The 17,095-nt window shown below is 44.9% G+C and overlaps 1 protein-coding gene across 1 annotated transcript in view; it reads right to left on the minus strand.

The window, feature by feature from the left end:
* MGLL (monoglyceride lipase) overlaps positions 1 to 12,540 on the minus strand; it is a 102,888-nt gene extending 90,348 nt beyond the window's left edge. The window contains exons 1-2 of the mRNA XM_063291702.1: positions 11,780 to 12,540; positions 11,082 to 11,220 (exon numbers count right to left, since the gene is read on the minus strand). Coding sequence (XP_063147772.1) covers positions 11,082 to 11,220; positions 11,780 to 11,789 — 149 coding nt within the window. The 5' untranslated portion in view covers positions 11,790 to 12,540. The remainder of the gene's footprint in view (positions 1 to 11,081; positions 11,221 to 11,779) is intronic.
* Between the last annotated feature and the right edge of the window lie 4,555 nt (positions 12,541 to 17,095).

Here is a 17,095-nt window from a genome sequence, read left to right on the forward strand (position 1 = left end):
TCCAAACAATGTTGAACTGTTCTGAATTTGTTCTACTGTGCAGCTATAACTTAAATTATACATTGCTACCTCATTTAGTACCAGAGTTCTGATCACCGATTTAAAACAAACAAACAAGCAAATAAACATTGTTTCTTGTTATGAGAAATGATTCAGCTATCCCTACCCATGTTACGTATCAAATTGATTTGCATTTTAAAAGGGCTTAATCACAGTTCACACAAATCAAGTTCAATAAGTTGAAATGCTTCTACAGGAAGAGAGGCCCAGCTGCACAGCTTTACCTCAATATCCAATTACAATTAGAGGAAAAAAAACCCCACACATTCTGCCATGTACTGAGTAAAATTCCCATCCTAAAATAAAATAACAAAATAAAATAAAATAATAGCGGGCTTGGTGACTTTGGGCCAGTCTCTCTCTCTCAGCCCAACTCACCTCACAGGGTTGTTGTTGTGTGGAAAATAGGAGGAAGGGGTATTAGGTATGCTCGCCACCTTGTGTTATTTATAAAAATAATAAAGGTGGGACAGAAAAATAAATAAATAAATCATGAAAAACCTTTAGTCCACCCCACAGTATAACAGGTTGTGTGTGATCTGGCTGTCACTTTGCCCAAAGAGTACCTGGTTCTCTTACTGTGTCACTGGCTTCCATGTTTCTATGTGGCACTTACCAAGACAATGGTAAGCAACCTAGGACTCCAGAAGTTTTGGATTACAGCTCCTGTAACCTTTTTAAGCTGGCCATGTTGACTGTGGCTGATGGGAAGTGACATCCAAAATAACTGGAGGCATCAGGTTGCTTACCTGTACACTAGGAAATAGGAAAGGACATGGTTAGCTAACATTACCTTCAAGATTGGCCTTAGAAAAGGGGCCATACCACAGTTCTGCAAAAATATGACCTGCTACCCTTTCTTTCTTTTCCCCAACTCAGCTTAGATTTCTATGCTGGTTCTACTGCACCAGTTGTTCAGCAATGTCTGTCACCTCTTCTCAAAGTGTGTCTTTCTCCATTGCCTTTAACTTGAAATCCAAATACTTTTGCCTCTTCTCCCATCTACCCCTTGCTTACTTACCAAATGAAAAATCAATTTTATTAAATTAATTCCATCTGCTCAGCCAGAGGAAATCTGACAGGGAGATCTGAGTCTATTAACCACCATGCAGTTCTACACAGTTACCAGGATCTTTTCTTCCACTTATTGTAGCCATAGAAAAAACGGTGAATGTCTGCAAAAGGTGCCTGAACAAAAGACATACAGGTGATAGGGGCACAAACATAAGTGTAAACTGAACTCAGGGAATGATCATTCTTATTGTCAGCATATCTAACTGATTTTCATTCCTGTATCACTTGCTTTTCAGTTCCTTCCTGTAACTTTAATCATATTGGATGACACTAACTAGTTTGCTATGAGATCTGAGATAAAACTTACGTACCAAGTGTCATGTTCACTGTTTCAATGTGCGCTGTACATCGTAACGTTTCACATGCCATGGTGCTGACGCGCGTTTATGGTGGGAGGGAGCTGCTGGGAAACATTGTGCCAAGCTCTGTATCTGTGGAATGTGTTTGGGTTATGTGGTTTACTCAAGGACTTTTCCTGCGGACCATCAGGAGCCGTTAGGAGCACCTGGGATTGTGAGCCTAAGAAGATTCTACGGGGGGAGGGATCTCGTTTGTACCGAGGGTTTTTTAGATTGCATTTGGCGCGCTTTTTCCATTCTCAGCTTTCTTTGTGATCCTGCGTACTATTCTTTAATAAATCAGATATCTTTATGAACTTGTTCATGAGTCTGATGGTGTTTTAGGATAGGCAATCATTACATAAAGCTGAGAATCACCAAAGTTGTACCGTTAGCTCCTGCCAAGATTAGTTTCTTGTGAGGGAAAACAGTTAACGATGGCCAAAGCCAAAGTCACGACCAGGAGACTCGAGGAGCCGACTAGCTTGATGCCCGAGTCAACGGTCAGGAGCGAAGAATGGAGCCTCACCCCAGAACCTTCAGCTTCACGGCAGCATTCGAGTTCCAGCCCGGAGGGAGAGGGTTCCGAAGAGGAGAGAGCACCAAAGCAACCGGCACCCCGCGAATCGCCCACAGAGTTGATCACCTGGGATGAAATGGGAGAACCCCAGCCAGGGATGTCCCAGGCATCCTGGAAGTATCGGTTCCCACTGGCCCCAAATGTAGAATCTACCACGGTATCAGAAGGGAGTCAGCCTAACGCGCGAGGGAGGGAGGAATCTCAACCCCCTGAAAGGCTAAGAGTGGTAGAGGCCAAATTAGAATTGATGGAGTACATGCTAAAAGCCCTGTCTCTGTCATGGGGGGGGGGGGCAGCCAAGGTGCGAAGGAGATTCCAGCTCCACGCAATCATCCTCCATCCCCTCACCCAGACCACCGGCGGAGCGGGGCCGGAGACGAAGCCAGGATGAATCTCCACCCCGCAGAGCCTGTCCATCAGTGTCCCCACCCCGAGACAGGAGAACTACTTTAACCTGGGGTCCAACCACTCAAGCAGCCACTAATTCAGCTCCAACAGGAGCAGGGGTGAAAAACTTTTCTGTCAAGTTTGATGGGGATCCAACCAAGTTGTCTTTCTTCTTCACTAATGCTAAAAATTATATGAAACAGTATGGACCTTGCTTCCCTTCCGAAGAGGCTAAAATAACTGCCATTGCCACCAAGCTGAAGGGACTAGCGGCTGATTGGTATGTTCAGTTAAGCGAGGCTAGCTCCCCTGAGCTTGAGGATTCCGAGGAATTTATGTGGGCATTAGAGCTGCATTTTGAAGATCCACTAGCCAAAGCCAGGGCTAAAAGGGCACTGAAGGATCTTACCCAGGGCCAACTGTCTGTAGCTGATTATGCCCTGGAGTTTAAGGCTTTAGCTGGGAAAATTACCGACTGGTCCCAGTCTACCTTAATAGAACGATTTAAAGAGGGACTCAATAGGGACGTCCTGCGGTGGGCGTTGTGCAGAGACGACCCAGAGACATTATACAAATGGATCTGTCTGGCCGGCAAGGCTGAGCATGCCCAGCATACCTACATGCAAACCAAAGCACCTGAAAAGCCACCAGCCACCATGAGGGGACCCCGAAGTGCTGCAACTGCTGCCCGGCCAGGCTACAGAGCCTGGGAAGAGGAGAGAGATCAGCGCTATGCAAAGGGTCAGTGTCTCGGATGCCGATTGCCCAAAAGTCAAGGCTGGAGTGGGCAAACTGCCGGCCAAATCGCCACCTTCATTGCGGAGGATGACGGCAGCCAAGGGGGCAGCCGATGCTGAAGACGTACCCTACTTCTCGTGATAGGTTGAAGATGACTCTAAGGAACCGGTGGGAAACGCCAACCACCTGCCTTGAAAAGCGCCTGCGGGCAGATGGAGGAGGATGGGCGTGAAGATGCTATGTTGAGTGCTGACTGTCCAACTCTAGCAGTAAAAGTGAAATTGGGCTCCCGCACTAAGACTACGGAAGTCTGGGCTTTAGTGGACTCTGGGTGTTCCAGGTGTATGATTCACCCTGATCTGGTTGCTGCTTTGGACCTGCCTAGCTTTCCCCTCCAGTAGCCTTTGATCTTCACACAGTTGGATGGTTCAACAGTGGGGGGGGGGGGGGAGCGGCAACCCATTTCACTGGAACGGTCGCGATGCAAATGGGCAGCCACCATGAGTCTTTAAAATTTGTAGTGGCACCTGTTGGCAATCCCTTGGTAATTCTGGGGATTCCCCGGTTGACCTATCGAAGACCATATATAAACTGGAAACACAGAACTCTGACTTTTAAGGATGGGTTTTACCAAGCCCCTACAGCGGAGAGAGCTTCACGTGCGGGGGTTGGAAGGGCTACAATTGCCACGCCGCGCCTTAGTTTGGCACATTTAGAAGGCTTGCCAGATCGATACCAAGTCTTTGCAGATGTCTTTGGGGAAATGGAAGCAGATCAGCTACCCCCCCATCGAAAAACTGACTGTGCAATAGAGTTGGTTCCCAACGCTCAATTGCCCAAGCCGAAAATATATCCAATGACTCAGAAAGAGCTTGAGGCATTGTGGGACTTTATTGACAAAAATCTGTCAAGGGGGTTTATTGAACCTGCAAATTCCCCAGTTGGGGCCCCTGTGCTTTTCCAGGAAAAGAAGGATGGCACACTTAGACTTTGTACGGACTATCGGGGGTTAAATTCCGTCTCGATCTGCAACAAATATCCTCTGCCACTAATGAAAGACATGTTAGCCCATTTGTCCAAGGGCAAGATTTTTTCCAAGCTCGATCTTCGTGAAGCCTATTTTCGCATCCGCATACGAGCTGGAGACGAATGGAAAACTGCTTTTAATTGCCCATTGGGTTCATTTCAGTACAAAGTCCTCCCTTTTGGGTTAGCAGGGGCGCCTGGGGTCTTTGTCATGTTCACCATTTCAATGTGCATTGTACATCGTAACGTTTCACATGCCAAGGCGCTGACGCCCATTTCTGGTTGGGAGGGAGCTGCTGTGGGACCTTGTACCAAGCTCTCTATCTGTGTTCATTTAGATGGAATGTGTTTGGGTTATCTTCTCTGTTCAAGGTCTTTTCCTGCTGATCAGCCGAACTCGTTAGGAGCACCTGGGATTGTGAATTCGAGACGATTGTACGGGGAGTGGGACTTCACTTGTATTGGGTTTTTTTCAGTTTGATTTTGGCGCGCTTTCATCATTCTCAGCTTTCTTTGTACTTGCGTACTATTCTTAAATAAACCAGATATTATTAAGCTCCTGCTTGTGAGTCTGAGACTGTTTTAGAATAGGCAACCATCACAGTCTCCATGCAATTGATTAATGAAGTGTTACATGATCATTTGTTTAAAGGGGTCCTGGTTTATTTAGACGATGTTCTCATTTACACTGAAACCGAGGAGGAACACGAATGCCTCCTCAAACAGGTGTTAAACAAGTTTAGAGATGCCAAACTCTATGCCAAGCTTTCCAAATGTGAATTTCACAAAGCCCAACATGACTATCTAGGCTATATCTGACAAAGGCATTGAGATGGACACTGAAAAAATTCAGGCAATTTTAAGTTGGGAACGCCCCCGCACCCGGAGGCAATTACAAAGTTTCTTAGGGTTCAGTAATTACTATTGGCAGTTTATCCAGGGATTTGCTGAGATTGCTTTGCCCCTTACTGACTTACTACGTACCAGGGGTTTGGGAGAAACACGCAAGGTGAAAAATCCTGGGGCGGTGCTGAATTGGACACCTGAATACCAGGCAGCATTCGAAAAGTTAAAAACCCTTCTCACTGCTGAGCCTATTTTACAGCACCCCGATCCTGATCACCCATTTGTGGTCCAAGTTGATGCTTCTGACTCTCAATTGGGGCTATATTGTTACAGAAAGATACTGAAGATCACTTAAAACCCTGTGCTTATCTGTCCAGAAAATTTTCCGAAACTGAACGACGGTGGCATGTTTGGGAGAAAGAGGCTTTTGCTGTAAAAGCTGCCTTAGAAGCATGGCGTCACCTCCTGGAAGGTGCTAAATGGCCTTTCGAGGTTTGGACTGATCACAGAAACCTGGAAGCCCTCTGCACCCCCTAGCGTCTCAGTCCTAAACAAATTCGCTGGGCTCAATTTTTCAGTCGCTTTAACTTCTAGTTAAAATTTATTCCAGGAAAGAAAAACTTTCTGGCCGATGCTTTGTCACGTTTGCCTCAGGACTCTGACCACGTGGCAGATATAGTTGGGACTGTTCTCACTGAACCACAACCGGGATTGGTTGCAGTCACCCACAGCCCGACCCGTGCGCAGGCAACCCCACCCCCAGCCCCGTCTGGGAAGCGGAAAATGCAAGTTCCTTGTCAATTTACAAAAGGACTTTCTCCAGGCACTGAAATCTGACACTTGGTTGCTAATAGAGACAATGTTTCTTTTGAAAATGGTCTGGCGTGGGTGGAACACCACCTTTAGGTGCCTGAAACTTTGAGGGCTGATGTTTTGCAGTGTTCCCATGATGACAAACTTGCTGGACACTTTGTTTTTGTCAAAACCTTGCATTTGGTTCACCGTCAATTTTGGTGGCCGACCTTAAGGCACGACGTTAAAGACTATGTTGCTTCCTGTCCTGTTTGTGCCATGTCAAAGAGTAAAGGGGGTAAACCACAGGGGCTTCTGCAGCCAGTGGCCAGCCCATCCCGTCCCTGGGAGGAGATTTCTATGGATTTTATTGTGGACCTGCCTCCCAGTCAGAAGAAAACTGTCATTTGGGCTGTAAAAGATTTTTTCTCCAAACAAGCCCATTTCATTCCATGTGCGTCCATCCCGTCGGCCCCGCAATTGGCATGCCTCTTTCTCATCCACATCTACCAGCTCCACGGTAGCCCCTCCTGTTTGGTCAGTGACCGCGGGACACAGTTCACTTCCCAGTTTGGGAAATCGTTTTTAAAATTGATCGGCACCAAACAGGCGTTGTCCACATCGTCGCATCCTGAGACTGACGGATCTATGGAGGTTTTGAACTCTACCCTTGAACAATTCCTTAGGGCATACATAAATTACCATCAGGACAACTGGGTTGACTTGTTGCCCTTTGCTGAGGTGACTTACAACAATGCTGTCCATCAGAGCACTGGGCATACCCCTTTTTGTGTGGTTTCTGGTCATGACTTTGTTCCCATCCCTGAGCTGCCACAAACCCCTCCCCAGTCCTGTTTTGCCTCTGACTGGGCTGTTCAGCTGGCTGATTCCTGGCCAGTGATTCAGCAGGCTTTGGCTGATGCCCAGTCTGCTTACAAATTCCAAGCCGACAAACGCCGTTCTGTGCAACACAACTTCAAAATTGGGGATCAGGTTTATTTTTCTACTAAATTCATAAAGTCCCCACAGCCCTCGAAAAAGCTTGCTCCCAAGTTCATTGGTCCTTTCCCTATTGTTGGTATTGTCAATCCAGTTACTGTTAAGTTGGACCTGCCTCACAATTTGAAACGCTTGCACCCTGTTTTCCATTGCAGCCTTCTCAAGCCTGTCCACCGCTCTGCCCACTGGCATCCCCAACCTCCTCCTCCTGCTCCAATCATGATTGACGGGCAACAACACTTTGAAGTCAAGGAGGCCGTTGATTCTTGCAAGCTTCGAGGCACCCTCCAGTACCTGATCCGTTGGAAACTTTCCTCATCCTGAATGGGTGCCTGCTCGCCACGTTAATGCTCCTGATTTAGTTAACCGTTTCCACTTAGCTTACCCTTTGAAGCCTGCTGCTTAGAGTTTTCTTTCTTTTGGGGGGGCGGTATGTCATGTTCACTGTTTCAATGTGAACTGTACATCGTAACGTTTCACATGCCATGGTGCTGACGCGTGTTTATGGTGGGAGGGAGCTGCTGGGAAACATTGTGCCAAGCTCTGTATCTGTGGAATGTGTTTGGGTTATGTGGTCTACTCAAGGACTTTTCCCGCGGACCATCAGGAGCCGTTAGGAGCACCTGGGATTGTGAGCCTGAGAAGATTCTATGGGGGGAGGATCTCGTTTGTACCGAGGGTTTTTTAGTTTGCATTTGGCGCGCTTTTTCCATTCTCAGCTTTCTTTGTGATCCTGCATACTATTCTTTAATAAATCAGATATCTTTATGAACCTGTTCATGAGTCTGATGGTGTTTTAGGATAGGCAATCATTACACCAAGATTATTCCACAATATGCACTAGGTTGGCGTCCCTCCCAAAGCGTATCGTGGCATAATCTTGGTGGGCAACTTTGACCTAATTATATAAATCCTTAAAAAAACCAATTGTCTAATCCTAACTTGAATGTGCCAGAGAGAAAACTAGTTCCAAACTATTTAAGCAAAAATATTCTATATGGTTAATTCAGATGTATTGCTTTTCCTCCTTAGAAAAAAATCTGAAATTCAGATACAAAATGCATGCACTGCTTCTGGCAAACTGCTCATTAATGCATCTGGTATGTGAAACCTGTATGTCCTTAAATGTAACATTGTGAATGACAGAGCAAACATGCTGATAAAGTTTACATGTGCTGGGGGTTTTTTGTTCCTCTTCACACAGGGAGGTATTTGTATGAAACAACTTCTGCATGTAGAGGGTTCAAAAGTTCTCACACTGCAGGAAGTCTAACAGCTCTTAGTGTTTTTCTTATAAATTCCAGTGGTCTTTTGAGTCAAAACCTATACTCAAGAGGAGAAACATAAATGTGAATCTCTTGTGTTATAGCTAACAAAACAAAACTACAACCAATTCTTCTTCTGTATCTGAAATTCTGTCAGATTTACAGTACTGTAAAACCGAAAACCCCCAACTACTGCCATTTGTCATTTAAAACAAAGCAAATCTGTGGAGCTTCTACAGATGAGTCATGGAAATCTACCATACAGTGGAGGACAATGAGGAATCTCTTTTTCCATGTATTTCATGACTGTCCCATGAAAGTTGGCTGCAGTTGACAAATTATTCTCCAGCAACCTATAATCTCTCTCTCAAACCCCGCCAGCACAATACAATAGGGGCTAAAAATAAATGGTTCCACATACTTAAGAACCACTTGTAAGTGAACAGAACTGATCATGTTTACTTTGTTGTCAGAAAACTAGGACACTCTTGCTATCAATTAACCACTTGGGGTATGCAGAGCTCTAACACGACAAGCTACCAGGAGGCCTGAAATGCCAAGTTCTAACTTTCGCTTCTTTACCATCCTTTCATTTCTTGATCAAAGGCTTGTGTGAACAACTAATTTGCTACGAAATTCAACACGAAATGGGGAGTGCAGCTCAGCAACTCGCTGAAGAACACTGTAGGCAGTTAATGATTAATTAGCATTATAATAGGGGCAGGATAGTTTTCACAGAAGAAGCTTGTTTTAAGACTAAATCTGTTCAATAGCAGAAATCTTTAGGATGATGCCAGGACTCATTACAAGTATTGCCCAGAAGTTTTCCCTTGGGCTTGATGAAGCTACTGTATGAAACATGTAGTCAAAGCCAGACCCAAAGAGATGCTTCAGAGCCAGCTCCAAATCATGTTACCTTTGTTCCCTGACTTTAGCAGGACTCAGAAAAAAGCCTCTCAATGCATACATCTAGAGCTCACAAAGCCAGGAAAAAAGGGACAACCTGCTGAAACAATGCTTTTGAAATGACTCTGAAGTTCAGTTTTGGAGTGTAACTTTGGGTGCTGAAGAGAACAAAGCCCAAAGACACTTCGGGTTTGGTTTCTAAGTGAAAGGTTGGAGGCTTAAGATGGGCCCTGAATGAGATGAACAGATTTTTAAGTGAATCATACATAAATGATATGGAAAACAGCATATTCTGGTAAAGAAAGCAATTCCCAAGTAATTGGAAAAGAGCATATTTTGTTGAAAGGAGCACTGTGATTGGTCTTTAATTCCTGTGGTTCATAAATATCACATATGAGGTAAGTAACTGACACCACAAGGTTTTGTAAAACATCCACATGGTTAAAATCAATAATCCACTGTGCCTTGCAACCTGTCCCTAAATTCACAGGAATGAACTGAAGCCCCCAAAAAATCTAGTGCGAAAACTGGGGATGACCATGCAGAAGATGTTACCCCATGTCTGTCCCACGAGCATTCCTCTTTTTAGAAAAGTAAGTTAGATGGATCGTTGATTTGACTTAATGCGTTTCTGTCTTTATTTATTTAATGTGTTTCTGCCTCCCTTGTGAACCACTTAGCGCATCACAAAAAGTTTGTTTGTTTATTTATTTTTGCTTTTTATTTTCTATCTCGCCTTTATGATTTTTATAAATAACTCAAGGCGAAGAACATACCTAATACTCCTTCCTCCTCCTATTTTCCTCACAACAAGAACCCTGTGAGGTGAGTTGGGCTGAGAGGGAGGGACTGGCCCAAGGTCACTCAGCCAGCTTTCATGCCTAAGGCAGGACAAGAATTCACAGGCTCCTGGTTTCTAGCCTTAACCACTAGACCAAACTTATTAACTACTCAAGGCAGAATACTATAAAATCCACTGAAATAGAAGAGCTGCTTTTAGGTACTATTTTCCGAAATTGGAAATTGCCTTGCAATATAAAAGTAAGAAAGATTATTCTGAAGAATATCATCTTTTTCTATGTATTACTCTCCTCCACAAATAGAACCAACAGTTATATTAATTCACAACCCAGAAAGAAAAGAAATAATAATTAATGAGAAAATCCAAACAGTATGTTCATCCAGAATATAATATCCCAGGCTTCCTAAATTATAAATTACAAGTACAAAGAGATTATTTTGTATGGGATTATGAAAATGGGATTACCTAATGGCTAGTCATTTACTTATCAGGTTATTCTAAGTATATTTTGTATCCTAGAGGTCCACAAAACCCTATAGCCAAGATACAGTAGAAAAGAATGTAAGTAAAAACAAAATGTAACTGATATATAACTTGTAAAATCTAGCTACCAAAGATTTACAGCAATTTTAACAGGACTCTGAAGTTTTGACCTGCTACCACATCTAAAATAGTGTGAAGGATGGAGTTACCTAGGCTTCACATATCTTTTGAATGTAATACTGCCCAATCAAAATACCTATTTTAATGCCAAAAAACAGGATTTACTGTTTTTCACATGGCATTTCATTTCCCTGAACTAAAAGAGAAAGACAGACAGACGGAGAGAATTGTCCAATTGTCAAACCTTACTTATTTTACATATGCAGGAACAAGTCCTATTCTCGTGTTTTTCACATGGCATTTCATGTCCCTGAACTAAAAAAGACAGACAGACAGAATTGTCCAATTGTCAAACCTTACTCATCTGAGTTGCTTTTACTTATGCAGTAACAAGTCGTATTCTCATGAGTAGGAGGCTGAATGATTAATAAGCAGATCTTCTCTTATTGCAGAAATATACAAGCACTTGGGTGGATTTAGCAACTGCTACTCAAGAGCAACATTTCAACCTACTTCATTAGTTTAGTGCAAATGCTAAAGGATCAAGAGATTGTCTGGAGCAAGGACATTTGTACTACTCCTTGGACTGTTGTACAAACAGCAGTGGAACTGAATGAATGGTGTATTTATCACACACAACAAATACACTGTTTAACAATGCTCACCTTGGAGTAGCAGCCGGCTTCCAGTACCTGCAGAAAAGATACTGCCCATCAGCATTGACCAAGTGAGGAAGGTCCTGATAGGGGATTTTCTGGGGAGTCCTCCGTGGGGAATTTTCTTCTGGCGTTCTGGCAGAGTGACCTGCAAAATATGGAAAGAAATCAAGACATGCTTTTTAACAAAACAGCTAGAAAGAATGCTGGTGGAAGAATCTGCTTAATAGAATGAGAGGAGTTGATCCATTCTACTTTTCAATGATATAGAAACCCATGCAACTGCTTTTCAGATTGAAGACTCCCGCGGTGGGGGACAGAACTCGGAAAAAATTCTCAGAAGGTAGAAAGCAAGAAAAAAAAAACTCACCACACCGGGTCCTTACTGCCTTTTATCCTCCCCTCCCGCACTCCCACCTATGCTTATTTTCTATCATTTAAAAAGCAGTTCTTACATTGTCTAAAAACTGTATTTCTTTTAATCAGGCATCCAGTTCAAATTGTGATGCTCCTGCGTGGCTCCAAGAAGCCAGCTGCATAAAAGATTCATCATCTCTTTTAAAAAAATCTCAAAAGATGAGCATGAGAGACACTGTAATGAGGTGACTGCCACTGCCTTGTTGCTATGATCCTGACATCTGGGGGGGACGAGGGGAGTGTTTTAAAAATATACACACACGCACACACAAAGAATAGTCGTAACAAACCTGATTTCATCCTGTGCACGATTTTGCATTCCAAAGAGAAGCCGGCATTATAAGTCAAATGCAGTCAGATAGAGCGCGCGTGCATGTTGACGGCGAACTGCAGAAGCGCCCTAACAGCCAGCACCCGTAGCGCCTAGAATCAATTCTTCGCCGTTGCAAAAGGCAGCAAAGCTCAGCCGCTGCCAACAGCAGGGCTCGCCTCCCCGCCCCTTCTTGCAAGCTCTTTGAGCTGCCGCCTATGATCGGCTTTCACTCTGCTTCTTTCTCTCCCGAGCCGCCGTTTGAAGAAGAAACTAGTCTTAATCAATTTACCACTTCTTGTTCATTTGATCACTCCCTGCCCTTCATCTCTGGCAAATTGGGTATGTGGGCTGGAAGAGGAAGGTGGGGGTTGCCTGTGGTGAGCTGGGAAAGCAACAGTCCGATTCCTGGCAGTGGCTACTCGCAAACACGTAGACTTATCAAAGGCACCTTGAATGCACTGAGCTGGGAGGCAGCAGAACGGAAACTTCCCAGTCGGGGTTGGCTGCAGGTTGCTTTCAAACTAAATGAAAGTAGCAAAGGGATAAGCCGAACGGTAAGGAACGGGAGGCGGGATCTCCCCTGCCATCTCTGGGAAAATATCTGGATGTCCTTCCTCCACCTTTTAGAAGGGTCAGCACAGAAATATCCCGGGTAGAAATCCCAGAAGAACCAAGGCTTTATTTTAAAAGCAAGCCTTTGCCTGGGTTTAGGTCTGCGCGCGCCGCGCACAATCGGTGCTTGCAGGCTTTGAAAAGGAGCAGCCAGCCAGAGCTCTGGCCGCCCGCGAGCCGCGCAGCAAGGGAACGCGAGCCGTGCCCAATGGAAGCGCGCGTTGCCTGCTCTGAGCTGGGGGAATGGAGGCAGCCGGGAGGAAGGAAGGGCTTAGTTACCAGGTGCTGGGCGGCGTTGTGTTTGTCGCCTCATTACTGCTGGCGCTGCCAGGCGCTGAGGCGCTCCTTCATTCATACGCATGTGAATAAAACCCGCTGAGGCCCCGGAGGTTTATTCTAGAGCGCAGCAAATAAAAATAAACGCTTTCCCCGGCAGTCAGGGAAGGCGCACTGGAAAGAAGAGGAGGAGCGGCAGCGGGAGGCTCTCCTCCCGCTCCCCCGCCGCGTTCACTTGTGGCCGTGCTGCTGACCTTTCTGGCACGCTACGCTGGCGACCAGATGGTTTCCTTAGGTGCAGGGGCCTGTCTTTCCTTAGCTAGCAGGCGGCCCCAGCATTGAGCGGGACGGGCGTTCCTACAACAGCATCAACAAGCGCCTCTGTAGGAGTTGAAGGCACTGGGTGCGCGCTGCTGCTGCTGGTTCGCCCAGCGGCGCTTCAGTTGGGAATTGATCCCGGGAAGCGAACGGCTGCCCTCCGTCCCCCAGGTGCATAAAGCCAGACACTGTAGCTACTCTGTCCCGGGAGGAGAGGAGCGGTGCTGAACTGCCGAGGGGGGCTTTTTTCGTTCACTACTAAACATTACCACGCCGGCAATTTACAGACTACCTGACCCCCGTCCCCGCCCGCCATCGCTTTGGAAATATTTTCGCCAAACAAGACAGGAGTATAGTTGTGTGACGCTTTAAATTGCTAGCGCAGAAGAGGGATGGTAGCATTTAAGGGTGAGTGAGGTTTTGCATCAGATTAAGATTGAAAGTTTGACAGTGTGAAAGCCCTCCTTGTTTCAGGACATGAACATCTTCCCAATTAATCTTTGTAAAAGTAAGAATTTCGGGTAGTTTTGCAATTGCCTTTATACAAACGATTATACAACTGAGGTTTTATCACAGAATGGTGTATTCAGTTCTGGTCAGTCTACCTTGAATAGGTGTAGAATGTGACTAGAGCAAGACCCCTTTAAAGAAAGGTAGTGCAGATTGGGCACCTTTGGCTTATAAAAAAGGGCAAACAAATTGGAATATAATAAAAAAGGCATAAAATTATGCATGGTTTTAAAAAGCAGATAGGGAAGCATCTTTCTCCCATAATTGTGTACCCAGGCTCAGCCATTAAACCGAGGTGGAACAGATTAATAGAAATTCATTCAGTGTGGAAACTATAGCATTCTCTACTACAAGATGTTTTAATGGCTATGAACCTCTCTAACTTTCAGTGGGGATTAAACAAATTCATAGAGAATAAGTCTATTGATGCCTGCCATGCAAGATGCTTGGATGTTCAGTCTAAGAGGCAGCAGGCCCCTCAGTGGGTTTTTTAAGAATGTAAGGTAGGTTCTTCTACCCTCATCGTGTTTGCAGGCTTCCCACTGGCATTCGGTTGACCCTTGTAGGAAATAGAATGCAGCAGTGTTTCTGATATACTTAATGTTCAGCACAACTTAATATGCAATACAATGTACATCCAATTGCATTGTATAACACAGAATGCACTAATTATGCCCAGCAAAAAAATAAATATGGAATAGTTAAATAACAGTTTTACATGTTTGAAATAACTCAAAAATAAGCAAACTTGATCACCCTGCAGTTAAGAAGGTGGTAGGGGCTACTGTAACACACTTTACATGGGGCTGCCTTTGGAGGTGACTTGGAAACTACAGCTGGTCCAAAATGGAGTTGGGGAGATTCACTGGTGGGACAACCCTGCCAGTCAAAAATAAAACTCATCTTAAAGTCACCACATTGATTACCATTAGGCTTCTGGGGTCAGTTCAAAGTGCTGATTTTAACTTTTAAATTCCTACATAGCTCAGCATCAGGTTTTATCAAGCAACACTTCACTAGATTCTGATGGTGGAATTGCAAAAGCTTATTGTCCTTGGGGATTTTAATCTCCTGCTGAGTGGCTTTCAGCTGGGGGGCAGCTCCAGAGTTCATGTCTGCCACAGCAATAATGGACCTGACCTTAGCAATTGGGAGCATGTACAAAGTAAATGTCACATCAGCCGCAACCCCAGGGCAGGGATTGGGGAGCAGCTATCGTCATCTGGGAGACTGTTGTGGCTTTCAGAGGCACTGCTCCAAAATAGTCCAATGTGAGCCCTTGTTTGCAAAGTTAATACTGTCCACAGTATTCTCAGGAGTCTTCTCCAACACCAAAATTCAGAAGCATCAATACTCTTCCTATCCTTCTTCAAAGTCCAACTTTCACTTCCATAGAGTGTCATAGGGAATATCATTACTGGAATAATGATACTAGAATATCATTAGACTATTCTAATCTTTGTAGGCATAGTCACATCATGGCATCTGAATATCTTTTCCAAGACCTTCGCAGCTGCTCTACCAAGGCATATTTCTTGACTCCTTGTTCCTTTATGGTTGATCTTCAAAGCCAGTTTCCCTTAATATATATTCAGCATAAAAGATGAATAAATAAGGGGAGAGTATACAGCTTTATCTCACTCCTTTGCTAATCTGGAGCCAGTCTGTTTCATGTTTTGTCTGTACTATATACAGCTTCCTGACTTGTATTCAGGTTTCACATGAGGACAATGAGATGTTCTGGGATTCCCATTTTTGTAAGCACATTCCACAGCTTGATGTGATCGACACAATCAAAGGCCACAGGACCCATTTAATTGGTCTACTCCAAGCATCTGATGGACTTCATTGGGTTTCAGGGACATTTGAGGAACTAGAAGAGCAGGTGGCAGTCGTGGCCAGGAGGGCCTTTGCTCAATTTGTGTCGTGCACCAGTTACGCCCTTTCCTGGATCAAGAGGCCCTTTGAATGGTCACTCACGCCCCAGGCATCTCCCATATTGACTACTGTAATTCACTCTACATGCGGCTACCCTTGAAGAATATCCGGAAGTTACAACTGGTCCAGAATGCAGCCGCACAGGCAATTTTAAGCACCCCAAAATCGGCACATGTAACACCTTTGCTACGCGAGCTGCACTGCCTCCCAGTTTGCTTCCAGGTCCAATTCAAGGTGTTGGTTATCACCTTTAAAGCCCTACATAGCATGGGGCCAGGTTACCTGAGGGACTGTCTCGTCCCCATCACACTGACCTGTCCCACCCCGATCCTGCAGAGAGGACATGTTATGGACCCCATCTGTAAAAGAACTCTATCTGGTGGGGTCTAGGAAGTGGGCCTTCTCTGCAGTAGCTTCTGCCCTCTGGAACATTCTTGCCCCAGAGGTGAGACAAGCCCCCTCTCTCCTGGACTTCCATAAAAAACTAAAAATCTGGTTCTGTTACCATGCCTGGAGCAGGAAGGAGAACAGTCTTTCATGGGGATGGCTAGTGCTCTAGAATGGTACTTATACTCACAGACTGAGATACAATCTTTAGCCATCTGGATTTTATCACATTTTATATTTTTAGTCTATTTATATTTATTGTATTTATAATGATAATTATAAATACAATAAATATAAACAAAATTGCTTTTGTTGTAAACCGCCCAGAGTCCCTGCTTTGTGGGGGAGATGGGTGGTGATAAAATTTGATAAATAAAACAAATAAATAAATAAATTTCCTCAGGACCTGGTACAAGTTTGATTAAGGTCTTAGTTACCTCTTGGAATGAGAGCATGGCAACAGGCTTGGACTGGAGTGTACATATGTGGCTTCTCTCTGCACCTGGATCCTAAAGGGCCCCCTAGTTTTTAGAGGAACTCTGAGAGATGAAACAGCAGAAGAGATACCTAGAACAGTGTTGCAGAGAGACAAATAGCAAATCCATGGCAACCAAAGCAGCAAAATGTAATTATTTTGCTGCTCTTATTGCATTTACAAATTGCCATCCAGCAGCCTTGTTTAGAATTCAGACCTCTGACTCCAAGAAGATGATCTGATCTAGGTCTAAGTTGGACTCCATGCGTGAAGCAGGGTCTGTGGAGATACCGAGGGAATGTTTTAGCCTTGTTATCTGGGAGCAGTTTGATCCTGTTGGACCTGAGGAAGTGGACAGGATCCTCCGGATTGTGAATGCCACCACCTGTTATTTAGATCCATGCCCCTTCTGGCTGGTGAAGGCAGCTCGGGAGGTGACGTGTGGTTGGGTCCAAGCGATGGTAAATACATCCTTGAGTGAGGGGGTGTACCCGGTCGCCTTTATGGAGGCACTGGTGTGCCCCCTCCTCAAGAAGCCATCTCTGGACCCAACTGTGCTGGACAATTTTCGTCCAGTCTCCCACCCCCCCTTTTTAGGGAAGGTGGTTGAGAAGGTGGTGTCGTTACAACTCCAGAGGGTCCTGGAGGAAACAGATTATCTGGACCCCTTTCAGTCAGGTTTCAGGCCAGGATATGGGACAGAAACTGCATTGGTCGCACTTATGGATGATCTCTGGCGGGAGCGGGATGGAGGCAGTCCATCCATCCTTGCTCTCC

The sequence above is a fragment of the Candoia aspera genome, chromosome 2 (genome assembly GCF_035149785.1).
Source record: "Candoia aspera isolate rCanAsp1 chromosome 2, rCanAsp1.hap2, whole genome shotgun sequence".
In the NCBI taxonomy this organism is placed as follows: Eukaryota; Metazoa; Chordata; class Lepidosauria; order Squamata; family Boidae; genus Candoia; species Candoia aspera.